This window comes from Eupeodes corollae, chromosome 2, assembly GCF_945859685.1.
Source record: "Eupeodes corollae chromosome 2, idEupCoro1.1, whole genome shotgun sequence".
Classification (NCBI taxonomy): Eukaryota; Metazoa; Arthropoda; class Insecta; order Diptera; family Syrphidae; genus Eupeodes; species Eupeodes corollae.
Window position 1 is genome coordinate 115,995,625 of NC_079148.1, and position 17,653 is coordinate 116,013,277.

Genomic DNA, 17,653 nt, shown 5'->3' on the forward strand with positions numbered 1-17,653 from the left:
CAGTTTAACTATTTTTGTGGGAATATGTGCAATCACTGATAATCCCGAAACGATTGAACATTTGGAGGACAATTTTAGCCACGTTATTGTCTTAGTATGTCCACAAATATCAAAATTTGGACCACAAGGTTAAACTACGTTCAAGCCAGCCAAGGCAGTCATTATTCACCACCTTGTTAAGATTATTATGCCAACAGATTATCTTTAGAATAGAATATCTTTCATGACAACTTAAAAAATAATCTTTTTTTTATTCCTTTAAAAAGCTATATGCATATGTACCTCTAAAAAACACACCCTTTCCCAGGAAGTTTTAGAATCCCTACACCTTTCTAAGGCATTAAGAACCACACCTTCAGCAGCGTTAGACACTCTCCTCCATCCGACACCCACGACATCTTATAATAGCTTATAGCTTATAAGACTCAACGCCTCATCTCAATGGACCAACAACAATGTAGGGCACTCTATCTTTTTGAACCTCTTTGGTTCTATACCAAAGTACACAGACTACACTATTCCTAAACCCGTATTTGGAAAAAAAATTCCCAGGTATCCATTCCATCCAGAGATTATATGTGAAGACAAAAAACTCCTGGATAACAAAAGCATTCATTTTTATACAGATGGATCCAAGACAATTGAGGGAGTTGGTAGTGGTGTGTACTCTAATCATTGTAGCGTCTTCCAAGCGGACATTTTAGCGATCAAAGATGTTCTCTCCTGGCTAAGAGAAAACGTGATATCAACTCCTGATATACGCATCTTCTCTGACAATCAGGCTGCTATCAAATCTCTTGACGGTGTCTCAACCAAATCTCAAACGGCCCTCGATTGTCGATCGTCTATTATGGAGATGGCGCAGCAATTTAACATTCACCTCTGTTGGGTGACGGGCCACAGAGACATCACGGTAAATTGTAGAGCCTATGAACTCGCTTAAAAATGGTACTGTTATGCCTATTTCACCTGAAAGTTAGGAGAAAGGTATTGACAAACTTCTGCTAAAAGAAACAGCTCTTGCGATGCCAAACTCTAGGTGGCACAATTTACCAAAATGCGCAGCACAAAACTCATATGGCCTTCACTGGGCCTAAAGCGCTCTAAAGACTAGTTATCTCAAAGCAGACTTCATATTAGGTCCCTAATAGGTGTCCTTACGGGACATTGTCTTATAGGCAGACACGTGCAATACGACTTGGTGTAGCCTCAAATGACTTCTGCAGGAGCTGTATGGACGAGGAAGAAGAGGAAACAATCTCTCACCTTCTCTGCACTTGCCCTGCTCTTTCACTAAGACGCAAACTTCATCTGGGAGACTACTCTTTTGATAATCCCAGTGAACTAGCTAAAAAGGATATCAAATATCTTCTTCGTTTTATTAAAAGCTCAAAATGGTTCGCCTAGTAAGAAGTTATTACTAATACTCTAGATTCGTGTGTAGATTCACAATGGGCCTTTTCTTTTGGCCTAAGTGTGTGGATTCTAAATCTGCAGCCACGTTAACCTAACCTAATACCTTTCTAAACTGGTCCTAAAATTGTCTGTGTAATTTTACTCTTTAAACCCGCAAGTCCGTTTGTTGTATATTTTGTTGGCTTCTAAATATGCATTATTAAAGTGTATAAATAAATGAAGTCATCCATTTATTTATTGTACACTGTTTGTATTCCTAATTAAGTGAGTCAATAAGCGGGGTATACTGTATTTATGTTTTAATGTTTAACTATTTACAGAACATTCAAAAGTAATCGTATTTGTTCATCGAGCTTTTAAAGCTTAGCAATTTTTGTTTAAAATGTATAAAATATCAATTCATCTTAATTTATAGCTCAGTACAACCAGTACCTCGAGTAAAACGTGAATTTGATTGCTCAATTAAATTAATAATAACATAAACATGAATGGTGGAAAACATTTTGGAAAAGGTAAAAGAATTAAAAAAAAAGTAATCGTTCTTATCTAAATTATTTGTGCGCCCCAAAAATACCTACGTTCTTAGATAAATAAGTTTAAAATTGTATAAACTTAGAGATATAAACACATGGTGTATGCTGTATTTATGTAGGTTTGAAAACAAAACGTATAATTTTAAATACTACAAGAAAAATAAACGGTGATGTTAAAAAGTGAAAAAAGAAGTGTTCCATTATCTAGATTATTGTTGCAAAGAAAAACTACCTATGACTCCAAATTAAAAAAAAAGTTTTTGGGTAATATTCCTAAAATCTCTAAAAATGAACATGTTATCATCAATAGATTCTTGCACATTTAGTTTGTGTATCTTTGTGGTTATATTATAATGTATTTTGGAACGTTGGAACTTATATGCTTTTGAATCTGCTATCTTATCATAAAAGACCACCACAACATTAAGGAAACCAGCTGTTTTTTTTTTAATATTAACAATTTTGTAATGCTATTTATAGCTTAAATCCACGCAAAAAAGTGCTTACAACTGGACTTAGATCAAAATTTTGGTATCTAGAAACCCGAAAAATCCAAAATCAAAGATTCGAAAATTCTTGCCAATTTTTTATTTTATGTGTATATAATTAATTATTCGGTATTTTTTGAAATTTGTATATTTTGTAAACTCTTATTTCTGGACCAAACTTTGTTGTATAGTCCATACACTAATAGAACTATAGTTTAGGAGTACTGTATTTGCTTCCTTTTCATGATGTAATTATTCTCAATGTTTTTTAACAAATAATAAAAATGATTTCAAAAAATGTAAAAAAAAACAAAAACTTAATATACTCCTTTCATTAAATTAATATCAGAAGCATGCAAAGTGTTTTATAAAAGTCTCGACAGCAAATTATTATAATTATTATAATATTGTATTTTATTTTAGTGCTATCGCTCTTTTTGGATTTTAAATTTTCGTGATTCTGGATTTTCTGACATCGTTTTTTTTGTTGTAATTTGGGATTTTGCGTTTTCTGGATTGTGCCCGTCTCCCCTAACAACTATTTCTTATGGGCTCTTTTAAATTCAATTACTTTTTAGACTGAATACTGACCAACTTACAATGGAAATTTCCAAATTTCAAAATGGCCAATTTCGTGCATCATTAAATTCAAAAACAATTATGCGTTATACCAATGCCCTTATATTAAACTAGGGATGGACAGTAAATCATTTTGAGGTAGAATGCGTTTAGTCTTAGTATCCTGATTTTTCATTACCTAGCCTATTACCGCGGAAAAATAATTGAAGTTAGAAACAGTAGTTATATCACGTTTCATACGGCCAAACATTTCCTAAAATAATTTAGACTTTTTCAAGGATGTGATTGGACAGCTGCCAAAAAATTGCCTTGCCAACTTTATTGGAAAGTTAACTGCAAAGTTAGTCAAAAAAAAATCTCCCTAACTATCAAGTCAAGTATAGTTATGTCAAAATGACAGTTGATCATGTTTTTTCTATTCAACTGAAAGCTGAACTTTATTACTTTATGAATTATTTAATTTCTGCACATTTCGATTTGATGTTTTGTAAAAAAAGGTTTCCTTCTCAAATTAGGAGATAAATAAGTAAAACTACTTTACAATACAAAATACAAATTGTGATAAACTTTTAAGCTTACCTCAAAATTGTGTTGTAAACAATAATGTCTTTGGTAGTTTTTGTACGATGAACTGAAGGTAGAGCAAAGTTAAGAGTTTGAAATGTATGACACTTGTAAAACAAACTAGTTGCCCTGGTCAAAATTTAGGTTCAAAGAATGAATTTGCTGCAAATTAAGTCCCTTATGTTGTCTGAACCTGCCCATTTTTTCCAGACCTGTAAACTAAGTTTTGATATGTGAAGGGTCATCGTATAATACTTCTTATTTCGAACATTCTGCTAATCACTATTGAATCTGTCTTCTTTTAACATTTGACAACTAAAACAATTCATTCAAAGTTTTTTTGACATTGGTATTAGTGATAAGTAATATTCCAAATAAAACCTCTTATTGGAAGACCCAATAGTTTTTGTCAAAGAAAAATGAAATTACTTGTGAGAAAACGTTTTTCGCAAGGGACAATTTATGTTTATGACAAACAATAATTTCAATTCCAATTTGAATCAAAATATTTGAAAGGTATATAATATTATAGTTGGAGTCTTTTGAGGAAAACTATTTTGACGTCTAACATTTCATCTGACTTCCACGCATTTTTAAAATAAATTAAAAAATGACAAATCAAAAATTTAGAGCCCGGTTTAAAAATGGATTGAAATCGAATCGAATCGAATTATTTTAACAAATAAGTGGAAGAAGGAAAAGCTATAAGACATCAAAGGGAATCATCTCAAAGTAGTCGACTGTGAAAACCGTGAAACATCAATGAATAGATATTTTAAGTTTCTTGCTGATAAGTATTTTTATAGAATTTCATTATCAAGTTAATTTACTTATTAATATGGTTATGTATCATGAAAAGTAGAATGACTCGCTGTTTTTTCTTTGTTATTTGATTTTTGATCTTTAGATATGGATGGTTAATGAAATTGTTTATCTTTAAAAAATCTTTATAACTGACAACAATATCTATAATATTAAATCTTCGATAGGTTATAGATTTTTTTTCTTAGTCAATTCAAAGAAACCCACAACATAATCTTTTTTTCTATTTTTGATTCGTCAATATTAATTTGAATAACTTTTAAAACCATTAGTAGACTTTTTTTGAAAACAAACCTTTTTATTTCTATCACCAGGATCTGCATTCCCTACCTTCCCAGAAGATGATAAACAATTACGTCTTATCTCAGCTCGATTCTGTCCTTACGGACATCGTGTTCACTTAGTTCTTGACTCCAAAAATGTTCCCTATCATACATTGTACTGCAATCTTACTGATAAACCCGAATGGCTACTAGAAAAAAGTCCACTTGGTAAGGTACCAGCCCTTGAATTGCCCAACGAAGACGGTTGCCCTGTAATTATGGATTCACTTGCTATTTGTGAATATTTGGATGAGAAATATCCCCAAAATCCCCTATTGCCACGAGATCCACTCAAAAAACTTCAAGAAAAGAATCTGGCAGAGAAACTTGGCGTTGCCGCAATGCCAGCTGCCTTCAAATTATTTGTGATGGGCCCCATCAAATCTCCCGGTTGTATAGAAGAAATGGAAGAAGCAATTAAAGTTTTCGAAGATGAACTTGAAAATCGTAAGACCCCATACTTTGGTGGAGATAAACCTGGATGGGTGGACTACATGATTTGGCCGTGGTTTGAACGTTTGGCTATGGTTAAATATGTCTATGGTGAATCACATGATTTGGATTATGCAAAACTTAAGAATTTGGTGAGTAGACAAAACTTGTTTGTTTGCTAAGAATTAGTTCAGACAGTTCTGACATTTTGAAAATTAAATTTTAGGCGAAATGGATTGAACTTATGAAAGAAGATGCAGCTGTCAAATTAATGTACTTAGATGGAGAAACCCATGCCAAATTTGTCAAAACTAAGCAGGCTGGCAACCCAGACTATGATATGTTAGTGAAACAATAGATACATTTCAAAAATATTATTTTAGGCTCAAGTTAACAAAGATTTAATTTAAATGTCACATTAATGGATCAAAATAAAGATGGAGTAATAATAATATAATATTTGTAATTGAATGTTTTTCTAAAATCATTTTTAACCTACCTGAATGGTTTCGGTTTTAAAAAGGAAATTACTGTTTGTTATAACGGATAGATGTTTATGATAAAAACGATCTTATAGGTAACATATGTACATGCATGACAGTTACGGGCCAAATAATTAAGTTGCTGTGTTTGAATTCAACTTTAAAAAATTGTAAGTTTATTTTATTATTTTTTATCTGTGTTGCAAATAAGTGGCAAAAATTCGGCTTATGCTTTAACGGTTGCGTTAAATTTTAGATGGATAATTTTTTTAAAGTTTTGTATGCATATAAAACAATTAGTTTCTAAAAGTTAAAATTGTTACGTTTTTTTAATAATATATGACGTCATAACATCGTTAATAAACTCATTGTTGATGTGCCAAACAGCTACGATTTAGAAAAACTCACAGCTCAGCAGCTGAGTTGAAAGTGTTGAACTGTCAAAGTGAAAGATTTGCTTACAGATAAGTAAATGTTGTTTTTTCTTGTTGGCCTGAAAAAAAAGCAATTAATAATTTCAAAGCCATTTATAATCTAAATCGAATCGTAAATTTTAAGGAAATTTAGAGCGGCTTCAATTTTTCCTTCGTTATTTATTTTGTGATTTAAAGTTAAAAACATATATTTGTATTATGTTATCTTGACAAATCAACAATTTTTGACAATTATCGTTATAAAAAGTTCCAACAATTTGTGCCAATAACACTTGAACAATCTTGTTTGACATAACACAATTGGCCAGTTTATTTTCTAAGATCTCAGAGATTTCTGTATTCTCAGAAAAACAACCAAAATTTCGAACTTTTGCTCTAAGAAATCTGAGAACAGTATTTTAATGATTTGATTTTTCAAGAATTTTTTGTCGCACAATTTAAAAAGGAAATATAAAACTTATTTTATTTGTAGCTAAGAATGAATAGTAAATTGTGTTTATATTTCATTCTCCTGCTCTGTTAACTCGTCTGAGAAAATGCTCAGAAACCTCTGAAATATAAACTTTCCAAATAGTTAATAATTGTTCAAAAAAGAACAGCTCTCTGGGCTATCAAAAAAAATCAAAAAATACCCAAAATTATATGGTATATTTGGTTGTCTGATAGAACAGCTAATTCAAAATTCGGTCAAAACTAAACGAACCTGAAAATGTATATCAAATTGACTTTGATAAAAATCTGGTGAATTATTAAAATTATCAAAAGTTATGTTTATTTTTTGACAGCTATTTCAATTGAACTATTGAACTCGTTCAAAAAGGTGTGTAGAAATTAACTATTCCAAGTTGCTTATCCAACATGTGATTGAACGCAGCCAATAAATCAGTTGCCTATTTTACTTAAACACACATTATTTTGTTGATGCATTTTAACTCAACTTTAACAAATTGAAGTTTCTTGTATTCTTGTTTGTAACTTTGAGTTTCAGTTTAAATTATTTTCTGGTCACAAGGATGAGTTTAAATATAAAAAAAAGATTTTTCATCTCCAGCGTTGATTTATTATTTGAACAGAAAAAAAACAGCCACAATATCTCTTACAATTCTTCAACATCCATAAAAGGCCAAAGGGGTATGCTCATTTTCGGCCCGGAGTGTACACCAATGAATTTGGTATCAAATTAAAGGTTGTTCTAAGCCGGATATATCTGCAAAAATATTTTGTCCATAACTCATGGGACATCCGAGATATTTGAGATTGAAGTTTGAAATGTCCAACCATTAAAAATCAGCACTTTTTCGACATAAATGCTAATATCTTTGGATACAGAAAAGTTAGAAAAATCAAAAAGGTATTAAAATAAAGGTGTCAAAAATATCTTTTAAAATGAAGCTAAAATTACATTTCTATGATTTATATATTTTGAGTTATTTTTAATCAAACCTTTGAATAACAGCATTTTTTAGGCAAACTTTTGTACAATAATATCTTTTAAAATTCAATGATGATATTAATTTTGTTTGGCACCAATAAGTGGCTTAGTTACCAACCTTTATTTTCTTATATAATTGTTTAGGGTTTCTTTAACAATTTATTCATTTTGCCAATAATAATTCAAAAATATGCTCTTTAACAATTTATTCATTTTGCCAATAATAATTCAAAAATATGCTCCCAAAATACACGCTTAAGTTATAATGAACTTATTTTGTTTAGTTGTGGAACCTATCAATTGAAACAAGCGCGATCTTATTACGGGGAGCATATCCCAAATGATGGCTCATATCTAATAGAAATAAACATGGACCCAACCAGCAGTCTCCCAGAAGGTTTACCCCCTACAAGATATGCTAAATTATTACAAGGTAGGATTCAAAACAGGCATATAAGCCGGAGAGTATATTTTGTTTACATTTTATATAATAATTATCAACAGGGCAGAGAAGCGTTTGAACAATATTATTGCAATTGCCTAGTAGGTCGAAGAACGGTTGGATGCTGTGCTCATGTTATGACCATAATATGGTTTTTACGTTGGGCAATATATGAGAGCAATTTAAGACCCCCTCCTCAATTTTTAAACAACCTTTTAGTGACCTATGATTCAGATTAGAATTATGTTTTGCCAAACCCATAGCCATTAAAATTATTTATTTTTCTTTGAATTATTATTTAGTTTATAATTATTTATTATTTTTCTTTGAATTAATTTAGTTTTATTTTGTCGATATAGTGATAACAACTTCTTTTTTTATTCTAATATTTCCACCACTTTAATAAGAATTATTTATTTTTTGTTTTAATTTTTCCACTATTACTATAAGAATTATATTTATTTTAGTGTTAGGTTTAATTTTTTTTTTGTATTTTGGGAGCATATTTTTGAATTATTATTGGCAAAATGAATAAATTGTTGATGAAACCCTAAAAAATTATATATGAAAATAAAGATTGTGAACTAAGCCACTTTATTGGTGCCAAAAAAAATTAATATCATCATTGAATTTTAAAAGATATTATTGTACAAAAGTTTGCCTAAAAAATGCTGTTATTCAAAGGTTTGATTAAAAATAACTCAAAATATATAAATCATAGAAATGTAATTTTAGTTTCATTTAAAAGATATTTTTGACACCTTTATTTTAATACCTTTTTGATTTTTCTAACTTTTCTGTATCCAAAGATATTAGCATTTATGTCGAAAAAGTGCTGATTTTTAATGGTTGGACATTTCGAACTTCAATCTCAAATATCTCGGATGTCCCATGAGTTATGGACAAAATATTTTTGCAGATATATCCGGCTTAGAACAACCTTTAATTTGATACCAAATTCATTGGTGTACACTCCGGGCCGGATGTCCCTTATAAAATGAGCAATCCCCTTTAATGTGTTCATGCAAAATATCTCAAACTTACATACGCTTCGAACTAACTTCAACCCCGTTCCAAACTTTATATAAGAACATCAACTCCTTACTGCTGGAACACAATGGTGACGGAGCCGGAGTCGTAACCGGGATACCTGTCAAAATATTAAAAGTATGCAAATGCAGATGCACGAACACAACGCGACGGAACTGGAATCGGAGCTGCAGCCGGAGTCGGAAGAGTTGACCAACTTTGAACTTTGACGTACGACACTTTTGACGTCTATCATTTTTGGCACATCAAATTTGATTTCGTGGTTTGTGTTTCTGCATTAAATTAATATTTTTCATTGTGGTTGTTTGAATAAATAAAAAAAAAGTTAAATTAAATCAATAAACAGTTAAATTAAATCAAATAAAAGTTAAATTAAAGAATACAAAATGGATGACTCGGAAAAAATTGTTCAAGCGGTCAGTGAAAGGCACGTCCTTTCGAATTTTCAAAACAGACACTACAAAAACAATGAAATTAAAGCAAAGGAATGGGTAGCAATTGACCAACAGTTGAATATGCCAAGTCTGTCGTACGACGCATTGTGTGCGTACTTTATGTTAACGTATGACAAGCTGTGACAGCTATTCCGACTCCGATTTTTGTATTGTGTTCCAGCAGTTAGATGTCAATGCTTTATTTAAGGAAAGCTGTAAAGCTACAGGCCTCACTCAAAAAATATATCGGTCGTTTTATTGTACTTCCGGTTCCGATTACATCTCTTCTGTTGTGTTAAAATGGAATTTAATTTAATGGATTTATTTTAATTACAAAAAAAATTATCAGAATCCTTAAAAAAAAACAAAAATTATTATTATTTAAATATTTAAAGAGATTTATTTTGTAATTTTTAATTAAGATAAAAATAACTTTTAAATGGAATTTGAAAAAAGTTCATAGTGTAAATTATGTACAAGTATATAATATTTTTTTTATCCTCGCATGTCTTATGTATACAGTTACAGTTACTTAAATACATACATACATATATTCGTTCTTATACTCCTGTTTTTTTTTTTTTGTATTTATTGTAAGCAAACTATTCGTTGGTCACTCCAAACATTTCAATTTTGTGCATAACAATTTTTTTTTTTTAATAACTTAACACACGCGAAAATCCTTATTTTAAAAAAATGTATTCAATCATTTTTCAACTCAATGGTGATGAGTTTTTTTGTGATCCATCATAAGATCTGTAGTTGGAAATCTTTTCGTGCATGTATCACAAATTTTATCTAAATCCCGAGCCGGAGGAGTTCGCATGGCTTGACTTAGTAGAGTTTTACGATGAAAGCTTCTTACTGACCTAGGATAAACTGATAATCGGTCACGCGATTCGCGAGTATAATTAGGACTATCTCGATCTCGGGCATTTGACTGAACTCACGCTTTGAAAAGCCCACCCGTATGATGGTGTCGTCGACTGTACCTCACTACTTCTGTTTCGGATGATGACTTTTGTGGGACTACGTTGCGCTGGTTATTGAATAAGGCTAATTCTGATTCTGTGTGCTGAGTATTTGTGTGGCGTACCCATTCAGCCGGTGTCGTAAAAGACCTAGTGGAATGATAGAGAAATCAGTATTTTCACAAGACGCGACAATATTTAAAGTAAATTACATTGTGCATAGGTCGCAGATGAGTGTTACATGATCCCCTGATACTTGATGAGGCTGCAATAGCTTTTATGTTATAGAAATTGTCACAACACTGCCTATCGAACCTACTTACCGACATTCGTCTTCGTTTCTTTGGCACATACACCGACTTGGAAGTGGAAGACGATTGATTGAATGCACTGGAAGAATTGTCAGAATCCTTGTCCGGTTCGGGCTTCTCCATGTGGCTTTCCATGTGTCGCACCCACGACTTGGGCTCGTCAAATGAGGTCTTACAAACATCACACACTAACCGCGTATAGGGCATGTGATCCATGCTGTCCAATGGCGGTTGACTGAGGTCTTCTTCGCCGCTTGTTGGAGCCTCGAGTTTTATCGGTGCTGGAATCCCCGAGCGTGGATTTTTTAGTTTGAGGACAATTTTCGGAAGGCCCGCCGACGATGGGGACACATCACCTCCACCCGACGGATCATGCCATGAATCGGTTGGTTCCTCTTTAATATGACAGCAGTTCATGGGTTCCTCTGGGGTTGACAACGGGTCAATGGGTAAACTTATTCGACGAAAGGGTTGACTATGTGCAACTGCTGACTTTTCTTCCATGGAATGGTTATTGTGATGTAGATCCGTTCGCATTGTTAGTTTTGGTGCTGGAGCTAGTTCCATGGGGCTGTCTATTTCTGAGGATTCAGCACATCCAGAACAGCCACTTTCTCTGCACGAAACACGTACACTCGGTGGACACTGTGCATTTATTTCAGGTGGATATGAATAATTTCCATCGACGACGGGTTCTGGATCGATGGCAACATCTTTGTTCACTGATATTCGTCCGCCCAGAGAATTCGAATTAACAACTCGAAGGAGACCTATATGCGGTGGTTTTGGCGACTTAACTATAACTGGACTTTCTTCTGGAAGCACAGATGCACCTAAACCTCTAAGTTCGTTGGCAAAACGTGATGTATTGATTTCTCCATGATTTGATTTGGAATAATCGCAGCTATTAACCTCAGAGCTGCTATTGGGAGGAGCAGCACGACACAATCCACGGATTTTCAATAATTCTCCACCACGAAGAACTTCACTTAGGACTTCATTTGGGACAGTTGCTTCCCCACTGTACATATACTGAACTAAAATTTGAATGGTGCGTTGTGTTAGGTCTGGTGGAAGAACAATATGTAATATTCCAGTAGACGAAGTCGATGGTAGAGTCGAGTCAAAAATTGTAGCGAAGAACTGTTAGAAAACAAAAACTGATCATATCTTGATATTCTTTGTATATTATAGGAAGGCGTACCTGGCTAGAAGAGCTGAGGATAAATTTGTGCGCTGAAATACCCATTTTTTGAATACCAGGTTCTGGGTTGCTGCTGTATAGAAGGACATCGGCAAATCGTTCATTTCTTCAAATAAAAATAAAAGCAAATCATCAATACAAAGAGTTGATACAAATTTAATAAGTCTTCGAGGAATTTTACCTGAATAAAGTTGATATGGCCGTGTTTAAGTGTGTTAAATGGGAATCCCATTTCAGGTGATAGTTTTCAACTGTCATAATTGTTTCTTTTTTGTTAGCTTATGTATTACAACAAATTCAGTTAAATGCTGAAAAAAATTAAATATATTATACAATTTTGTTTTAAAACAATGAATATATGTAAGTATTTTTAAAATTGACTGTTTATATTGTAATTTTTTTATTTCAACAAATTTGGAATTTTTTATCTATGTATTTTACTGAAAATTCATAAAACAGTTACTCCATTTTAAGCTAACTCAAGCACAGCGCCTCCTAGAACTCGAAATTGTTTTTCGAAAATCATTTTTATTGTTGTGTCAAGAAATATTGTGCAAGTGTCATTGTTCCAAATTGTTAGAATATTTTAATAACGACAATTGTTAAAAATTTGTTCATCTGTCATTTAGAAAATAATGTTGTTATAATAACTTTAAATTGCGATATAAATAACGACAGAAAAATTAAAGCTGCTTATAACTTGCTTAGACATTTAAATAAAACAAAATATTTCTTAAATAACATGTTTACTTGTTTTTTAATAAAGATGAAAATAAAAAAGAGGATTCGATAAAAACATTGATTTATTATATAATGGAAGTTTATAGTTCCATTTAGATGGCGTATGGATTTTAAATTCAGTTTCTCCCTAACCCAATAAAAAACAATTACGAGTACTGTTTCTAAACAAATCAATTACTTTGACAATTCCTTGCTTCCGAGCAGAGTTATGGATTTTTAAAAATTGTAACTATTTGACACTTCAAGATTAAGTATAATAACGATGTGACAACGTCATATTTTTACAAATCGTAATCCATGCCTATGCAGGTTGATACCCATTAAGTAATTTCATTTGCTGTTAACTGCATTCTTTGACCAATGAAACTAGTTAGTTGGTCAAGTGTTATAAACTTCAAACTGGGACATTTATTCCAATAACCTCTACTTTAAGTATATCATTCAGGTTATGTTAAAGTGGCTGTCCAAGATGGAAACGGACACACGGACCAGTTTAATGGCCCATTGTGATACCACATGAATCTTCAGGCTTCATCCTAAGCTCAATGGAACCAGTTTGAGTCCCTTACGAAACGTGAGAAGCTGATAATAATTATATGATTTAGATCGTTTAGATCATTAAAGAAGAATTCTCCTAGGTAATTCCTGCGTTTTCGAGCCAGAGCAGGGCATGTACAGAGAAGATGAAGAAATGTTTCCTCCTCTTCCTCTTCCATACAGCTTCTGCAAAAGGCATTTGGGAATACGCCTAGTCTCGTGGCGTGCTTTCCTATTTGACAGTGTCCGGTTATGACAACTATTATCGAGCTTATAGGCGATCTGCTTAGAGATAGCAAGCACCTTGAACGTTTTAAATCCAGTGTTGGCTAGATGTTTTTTGTGACACGTGGTGATGTTGTTCCACTTGGTTTTTGCTTTTTTCATAGCGCCTTGCATTAGCAACAGTATTAGCAACAGTTTACAAGTAGTGATTGGTATGCCAGTATGAGTCAAACGTGGTAGGATGGGCTGCACTGTACCGTTCCTGGTGTGTTCATCTGCCTTACAGTTACCTGGAATTGTCTATGAAAAAGTTCTCAGACAAGCTACAAGCCCATCTTGGACATTAAATAGAATTGTGCAAAACAAATAATAAGTTACAGATTATTAAAGTTTATCTTTAAGTTAATTGAAAAATCATGATTAGCTGTCATTTTGACACAATGGAAATGGACCTGAGAGGAAGAGAGATATTTCTTGACTCACTTTCTAGCCAACTTTTCATTAAAAAATATTTTGGCAGCTGGCCAATCAGATAAAAGACACTTGCCAAACCTGTCTAATCTTAACGTTCAAACGTTAAATCACAATGGTTAGAAAGAGAACGGACATCAGGTGTTGTATTCAAATTATTTAATAATCGAAAATAAATGGACAAGTCGATTGCCTACATAGAATATGGATCGTTTGACTTACACTATGTTCAATCATTTGTAAACGGCAAAAAATCTAACCTGAAAGAGTCAGTAGTAAACGAAGAACAGTTTTATTTGTAATATGGTTTTAAAACAAATAGTTCAATTTTGTATAGCTCATGCGTCAACAATGTATTGAAATTATTTAAATTCGTTACAAAAATGGTTAACATTTTGTATACACAGTTCGCAGTTTTGCAACACAAGTTTCCTGACCGTGTTATTTCTCAAAAAGGTCATAACTATTGTACATAGTGATCACCTGTAGAATTTTTTTTTCTGGGAAAAGGATTTGTTGTTGCAACAGTAGCCGTGCCTTTTATACCTTCCATACACCTCGCGTCGTTGCGTCGGTGGCGTTGGTTTGAAAAACTCTTTAATCTAACGATAGTTTTTTTTTTTTTTACACAATATTGAAACAAAATTAGCAAATTGTTTTCGTAAAATTTTTATTTGATAATAGCGTTAATGTCTAGATCGAGGGGAAAATGCGATTGAACATTTTGACTCGCCCGTTGGCTCGAAGTTGGGGGTACCTTTTTCCGTCATCGGTCATATCTCAGAAACGAGTAGAGAAATCGACATAAAATAATTTTTTTTACAGATATTAACTCAAAGATATACTTAAAGGACATTCAAAAATATTCTGTATTTATTTACAAATCAAAGTGAGTCATTTGGTAGCCTTCAAAAATCTCACAAAAAAATGATACTATCCAATTCAATTAAATTGTATTTTACATATGTACATACATATTTAAAATTGCATTCAAAATTAGTGTGAATACTAACTTTTTTTTTAAATGAAAAAGAACCTGAATCCTGAAATATTTTACAGCCAAAAAATTAAATTATCTTTCGAATAATTTAAGGCTCATATTATTGAGTTGCTCCAAAAATAAAACTAGTTTTAAAAGGGTTACAAGTTTTAAGTTATTGAAAAATTTGATTTAGATTTTTAATCAAATGAAAAAAAATCTCGAAAAAATAATTATTTAATCAACATTTAAATCTAATTTCTATGAAACTTAAAAAAATATGGAGTCCGCCAATAACTTTTTTTTGAAAATTCTATAAAAACATCGAGTGTAGCTTCGGCTGTGTGGCACGTAGCTACGTCCTGTTGAAATTAAATGTTGCCAATATCCTTCTCTTCAATTTTTGTGAACAAAATTCGTTCAACATGGCCCGATAACGCCTTGCTCATTTTCGAAGAAAAATGGCCCAATTATGCATCTAGACCGAAATTTGCACCAAACAGTGACCTATTTTGTGTATATCGGCTTTTCAATGTGTGCTTGTGGGTTTTCTGTGCCCCAAATGCGACAATTTTGCTTGTTTACATAACCGCCAAGATCAGAATGAGCGTCATCTGAACAGAATATTTTTTTGGCAAAATCGGAATCTTCTCTAAGATTTGTTCCCAGCGTTTTTCAAACATATACACAACCATATTCATTCAGCGGAAGGATAAAACTAATTATCTGTCAAATCAGACATGAACTAAGTGTTACCATTCACGAAATAAACACTAGTTGAAAAAAAACGTTAGATGGTTGACCCTAACTAGATTTTCCGTAAAACTGGTTTTAAAGAAACTCAATAACAGAAGAAACATCTAATTATAAAAATTCGACAGAAAATTTGTTCAAACTTCAAATTTTTATTTAATACTTTTCAAATTTCTTTGGATGAATATTTGGTTTATTGCAAACCATCAGTGGGTGATTTGCTTCACGGCTTTTATAAATTCATGGTTTCAATTCTGTACAAATTCCAAATTAATTTTATTTAAATCACTTTTTTTAACCAGTTTGTCCAAATTTTATGTCATTATTACTGTTTTAAGGCATCTCATTGTCTTTTTGAGATGAGACTTTCCTATACAACCCTTTTTGTTATCAGTTATACACCACATTTTTTACTTAACACAAAGAATCCCAATGTTAATAAAGTCTGATTGGAATATAGATTTAAACAGCCCTTCGATTCATCTTCACGAGAATTTAGATATGTTTAACAATTAATAACAATTATTACTATTTCAAATAAATAGACACTTTACCCCCAATAAGCAATTGAAATAAATCATTTGAACATAACAATATTTCCATAACATAGCAAATTCACCCTTAAATCAATATTTAAATACACATCTCTATATGAAATGTATGTACTTTGAAAGTTCGTTAACAAACCCATTTTTAGCAGAAAAATAAACGCTATCAAGGACCAAACAAAATCGATAAATCAATAAAATAAAAAACACACACGTCTGCTTGGTGGCTTTGTGGATATAACAAAAGCAATAAGTTATATCTCAGCGAGAGTCCATATAAAATATGTATTAAAAAAAACAAAAAGGGGATGCAAACATAAATGGAATTGGCATGCAAACATTTTTAAGGACTCTCTTTTTTCCTAGTTTCCATCGGGATTCATGAATTACTCTCCTAAACCTTCAAAGTAAAATCTGGATAGACAAATTTAGTAAACAAAAAATATTCTATGGCGATAAGAAAAATCTTTGGCGCGCGAAATGTATACGTTTATGAGACTGCCTCGCATAGTCTTGAATGAAATTATAAGTGGGTATTTTATAAACAAAGCCAGGCACATCACCATCATCAAAAAAAAGGAAGATATATGCGACGGCGACGGTGGCGGTGGGCGGTTCAATTCAACTCAACACTCCTTGAAAAACATGGCTCCATTCACAAAGGCGAGGCCATAATCGACCTCGAATCCTCATCATCATCATCACATATTTTTTTAAAATAAAAACACAAACCTCTATCGAGGTATAACTATCGACAGGTGGAGCATATCAAAAGTCTACTCTTAAAGCTCGCTCGTTCAATATCTTCACCACAATATATCTAAGATACGAATATGTACTTGAGATATTAAAATAATTCAAAAACGGAAATAGTTTTATTTACCTTTGTTTGCAAATAATTGTACTCAAATTATTCCTATTTTCGTCTGCACATATGTTACAAAAATACACTTCCATGGGTAGAGTAGCTATGAAATGAACTGTTTTAACTTCATATATTCCAATTCCAACAAATGTATATTTTCCACACAAGCGATCAATAAATTTTAATCAATATTAATGGTGGCCAAAGATATATTCACTTATTATTATGTGTGTTTTTTTTGTTTTATTATTTTGCTGTCCAAACAAAGAAACTCGAGTAATTCCCGCCTTTTGGTTAGACGTTGTTTTTTTCCGTTCTTCAACCCTCTGCCACCCTTTTAACTCAATAATAATTCTCCTCGAACCGCCCGCCGCCTTATGTTAAAAACACCAAGCCATCATCATCTTTTCAAGACACCGCGAACAATCTAAGAAAGGTTTATTTATTTCTTCTAATCGCGACTTTCGAAATAGAACCACTTAAAAATAGCATCCGTTTTATTAGAAATTATTATTTAAAAAAAAGGAAATGTTTTATTTTGATAAAAGAACAACCTTCTGAGTAAGAAACAACACTTCCGAACGACTGCGAAGCAAATCGTGCAATGAGTTGCATTG

At 32.3% G+C, this 17,653-nt stretch overlaps 2 protein-coding genes across 4 annotated transcripts; one reads left to right on the forward strand and one right to left on the reverse strand.

Moving 5' to 3' along the window:
- Window positions 1–1,841: 1,841 nt before the first annotated feature.
- Window positions 1,842–5,599, forward strand: LOC129948098 (pyrimidodiazepine synthase-like). The gene is made up of 3 exons (XM_056058930.1): window positions 1,842–1,928; window positions 4,717–5,309; window positions 5,384–5,599. The coding sequence occupies exons 1-3, from the start codon at window positions 1,901–1,903 to the stop codon at window positions 5,513–5,515; spliced, it is 753 nt and encodes a 250-aa protein (XP_055914905.1). The 5' UTR covers window positions 1,842–1,900; the 3' UTR covers window positions 5,516–5,599.
- Window positions 5,600–9,807: 4,208 nt separating this feature from the next.
- Window positions 9,808–17,653, reverse strand: LOC129948000 (uncharacterized). Of its 3 annotated transcripts, none has more exons than XM_056058796.1 (6): window positions 17,055–17,649; window positions 12,099–12,225; window positions 11,918–12,023; window positions 10,726–11,856; window positions 10,615–10,667; window positions 9,808–10,552 (listed from the first exon to the last, which is right to left on the reverse strand). In XM_056058796.1, the coding sequence occupies exons 2-6, from the start codon at window positions 12,173–12,175 to the stop codon at window positions 10,378–10,380; spliced, it is 1,542 nt and encodes a 513-aa protein (XP_055914771.1). In that variant the 5' UTR covers window positions 12,176–12,225; window positions 17,055–17,649; the 3' UTR covers window positions 9,808–10,377. The 3 variants fall into 3 exon arrangements, with proteins under 3 accessions (XP_055914771.1, XP_055914772.1, XP_055914774.1); XM_056058797.1 differs by having other exon boundaries at window positions 17,591–17,609; XM_056058799.1 differs by lacking the exon at window positions 10,615–10,667 and having other exon boundaries at window positions 10,398–10,552; window positions 17,055–17,653.